The following is a 3120-nucleotide window of genomic DNA, read 5'->3' as shown; positions in this document are numbered from 1 at the left end:
TAGGACCTCAACCCACCTTCCCTTGTCTCTTCACAACTTACTCTTTCCCATTTCCTTGACTGTTTTCTTTTTTACTTCTCTATACATTTTTTTTTTTTTTTTTTTTTTTTTTGAGGTTTTTCATGTTCTGTGTAAAATTGTCTGAAGTGAAGAATATGAGTTTTGCTGTTAGACAATACATATAATTATTTTTTGTTTGTTAATAAATTCCTTACTATTATTATTATTATTCTTTGAAATGCGTTAGTTTTGATTCATTTATCGATATTTGTGTGAGTTTTACTGCTGGGTTCGATTTGAAGAGACAAGCCTAGTTATATGGAGGACCAAAGAAGACGTCCTCCACTTTCATCCCCTCCCTTCTTCCCTCGCCGGATTCCTTCTCCGATCCGCGGCAACGAGTTCGCCAATGTGATTGGCCATCTTCGGGACGGTACGTCGAGGGGGAATCATGGTGGGGGAGCGAGAGGTCGGTTCAGGATCATCTGGATAGTAGTTGTCTAGTCTGTGTTGTGCTTGGGTGCTGTTGAATGTTGTGCAGTGTGTTCGTGCTCTTCGTTGTTGTTGTTGTGTTTTCCTAAAAAGCTGACATATGCTAAACAGCATCGCCGCCACCTTCCAACTGTCTGTATCAGTAGCCGACAGGATAGTCCCGTCGGAGAAAGGTTACTATTTCATATTTAACCAGTTTTTTGTATTAGAGTAAGGAGATTTAGAATGTTTTGAGCAAAGATTCTTGCATTATCCTAGGAATGGACCAACAATATTTACTCAAGTTAGTTTTTGAGGACGTAAGCTCAAGTATTCTAATTATTCTCTAATTATTTGTCTATATATATATTAGGGTCTGTCTATCATTGCACATAAAATATAGTAGAAGCTGTTTATCCGTTCTAGTCAGGACTGATACGTTGCTGGTTGAGAGGTAGAGCCAATTAATTAAGTATATTAGATAAAAGTCAAAATACTATACAAAAGTTAATATATAACGCCATGTTTACATTTATCAGAACATTGTATAATAATTAAAAATTAAATTCTTTAGATGCACGTTTTAATTTAAGTGTACGAACGATTTTTAAGTATTTGATGAATAAAAAAGTCAGTTATTTTATTTTATGGCACTCATTATTTTTTCAACCCTTTTTATATTCATTGTTTCTCTACGCCGAGTAACCGTAGAGCCGGTTAACCGGGATTCGATTTTACCTAGTGAAGGAGGAGTTTATAATTTTATACATATCCCTTGCCAGATGTACACTTTGGGTATGGACAGATATCCGTGTGACAGTGAGATAAAATATTATAAATTATTTTGAAACCGTAGGAAGTATATTTTATTTCTTTGAGATAAAATCAAATAAGCTACTGTAGAAATAGAGTATTTTGGAATTATGGAAGCATACAGTTGATGAATAAGACGCAAATAATTTACTAATTCAATAGGTCTATGGACCACATACTTTTAAACTGACTTCTTGGAAAAAATGTTTAATCTTATTTCTTAAAAAAAAAAAAAATTAAAAACCAATGTGATTCTATTATCTTCAACTATTTATTTTACCGTTGTGATGTTTAAACATTTAATAATTACATTTTAATATTGAAACTAGACTTTATAGATTTTTTATTTTTATTTTTTTTTTAATAACAAGTGATGAGATCAACAAATACTTTGCGACAGTAAGGTGGCCAAGTTCTTTCTTTTATGCAAAATATTTTTAATTGTTGTTACAAGTTCTGTTAGTGATTATTGGTAAATTTTGTGGTGTATTGTTCGTTATCAGATTTGTCGTACGTCTGTAAATTAAATATTTTTAAATTTTGATTGGTTTGTCAGAGATCAATACGAAATTGTGTTCGTTTTTATATTATTTTTTATAATAAGACGTTAAATAAAATATAAAGTTCTATTTTATTGCTCTTAGTTAACAAGATAATATTATATAGGTTGCTTATTTATTGTAACTGCGATAAATATTTGTATTTATTACGAAAATTTCTGTTGAAAATTTTGAATACTTTTTGTTTTATCCTGTACCATTTTTTTTTTTTTACAGCTATCTGTTATCTTGAAAGGTATACATATATAGAGCAGTTTTCGTCGTTATCACGTTTCATATTCAGCGATTGTGCTATTAAAATATCCAGCTAATTTTATATTTTCTTTTTCTGTTGAAAATTATATATACTCTTGTAATGATAAATCAATGATATTATTTATTGATTATGATTAATTATGTTATGATTTTTAGAATTATTGTCGTGAAGTCTTCATATGATAAGTAAGAAAATTGCCAAATTTAAATTTTCTTGTTGGGTTTTACTTCCTCAGCTACTTTCGGTGGTCGATTAAATTATTCCTTTTTTTTTAAATACACTTGATTTACGTCTTTTTAGTGTCTCCTGGGTCTAGTGACCTGATCACAAGAATTGTTGAATTCTAAGGACCTTTTGTTCCCTAGAATAACTGACTTACGAGGAATATCTTGCTTGCCCACTTATACGACTTTCTTATCGCTTTGGTTGCAAAAACAAATAAAAATAATTGTTTTATATATTTTCGCTAATATTAGTCCGATGAAGACTTTTTTTTCTTTTGTAGTTTAGTTTATTTGACAATTTAATTGTTCAACCGTGCATCTTTTTCGTCCTTTTGTGGATATCTTTCGGAAGATGTATAGTTTTCTTATTAAAAAAAAAAATTAATAAATAATAATCCAAAAGTGGACGGGTATCCATGGTAACTTATAAAAAATATTTTTAAAAGCACAGAATTAAAGTTCATTATGTCATATTTTTGCTAATACAGATACTATTTAAGCGTTTTATTTTTTTTGTAAGAAGATGGTCAGGGATGTGGTGCGGTCAGTGGAGTAATAATGAATACTATTTTAACAAAACTTAGTTGCGCCGACGTTTTGGCCTTTATCAGGAGCTATAAAACAAAACAAGATTCAGCTTAACAAGAAATAAAGAAACCAGCAGAGTGGTCCCTTCCCACTCTGTAAATATAAATAATTAATTAAAGGCACAGAATGCAATAACAACCCCCTACCAATCCTCACCCTACCCTGATAGTACCCACGGGTAAAAATAGGAAAACAATTTGTAAATATT

At 30.7% G+C, this 3120-nt stretch overlaps 1 protein-coding gene across 2 annotated transcripts in view; it reads left to right on the top strand.

Moving 5' to 3' along the window:
• Positions 1–3120, top strand: part of aPKC (protein kinase C iota type) — a gene marked incomplete at its 3' end in the record, with an annotated part of 341811 nt that overhangs the window by 9111 nt on the left and 329580 nt on the right. Inside the window, 1 exon segment of one of the 2 annotated variants that reach the window (XM_067049532.1) lies at positions 493–665. Coding sequence (XP_066905633.1) covers positions 593–665 — 73 coding nt within the window. 2 annotated transcript variants of the gene reach the window in all.

The sequence above is a fragment of the Halyomorpha halys genome, unplaced genomic scaffold, assembly GCF_000696795.3.
Source record: "Halyomorpha halys isolate HHAL.00 unplaced genomic scaffold, Hhal_1.1 Scaffold270.1, whole genome shotgun sequence".
Classification (NCBI taxonomy): Eukaryota; Metazoa; Arthropoda; class Insecta; order Hemiptera; family Pentatomidae; genus Halyomorpha; species Halyomorpha halys.
The sequence above is the reverse complement of the archived record's forward strand: the minus strand, read 5'-3'. Positions and strand labels throughout refer to the sequence as shown.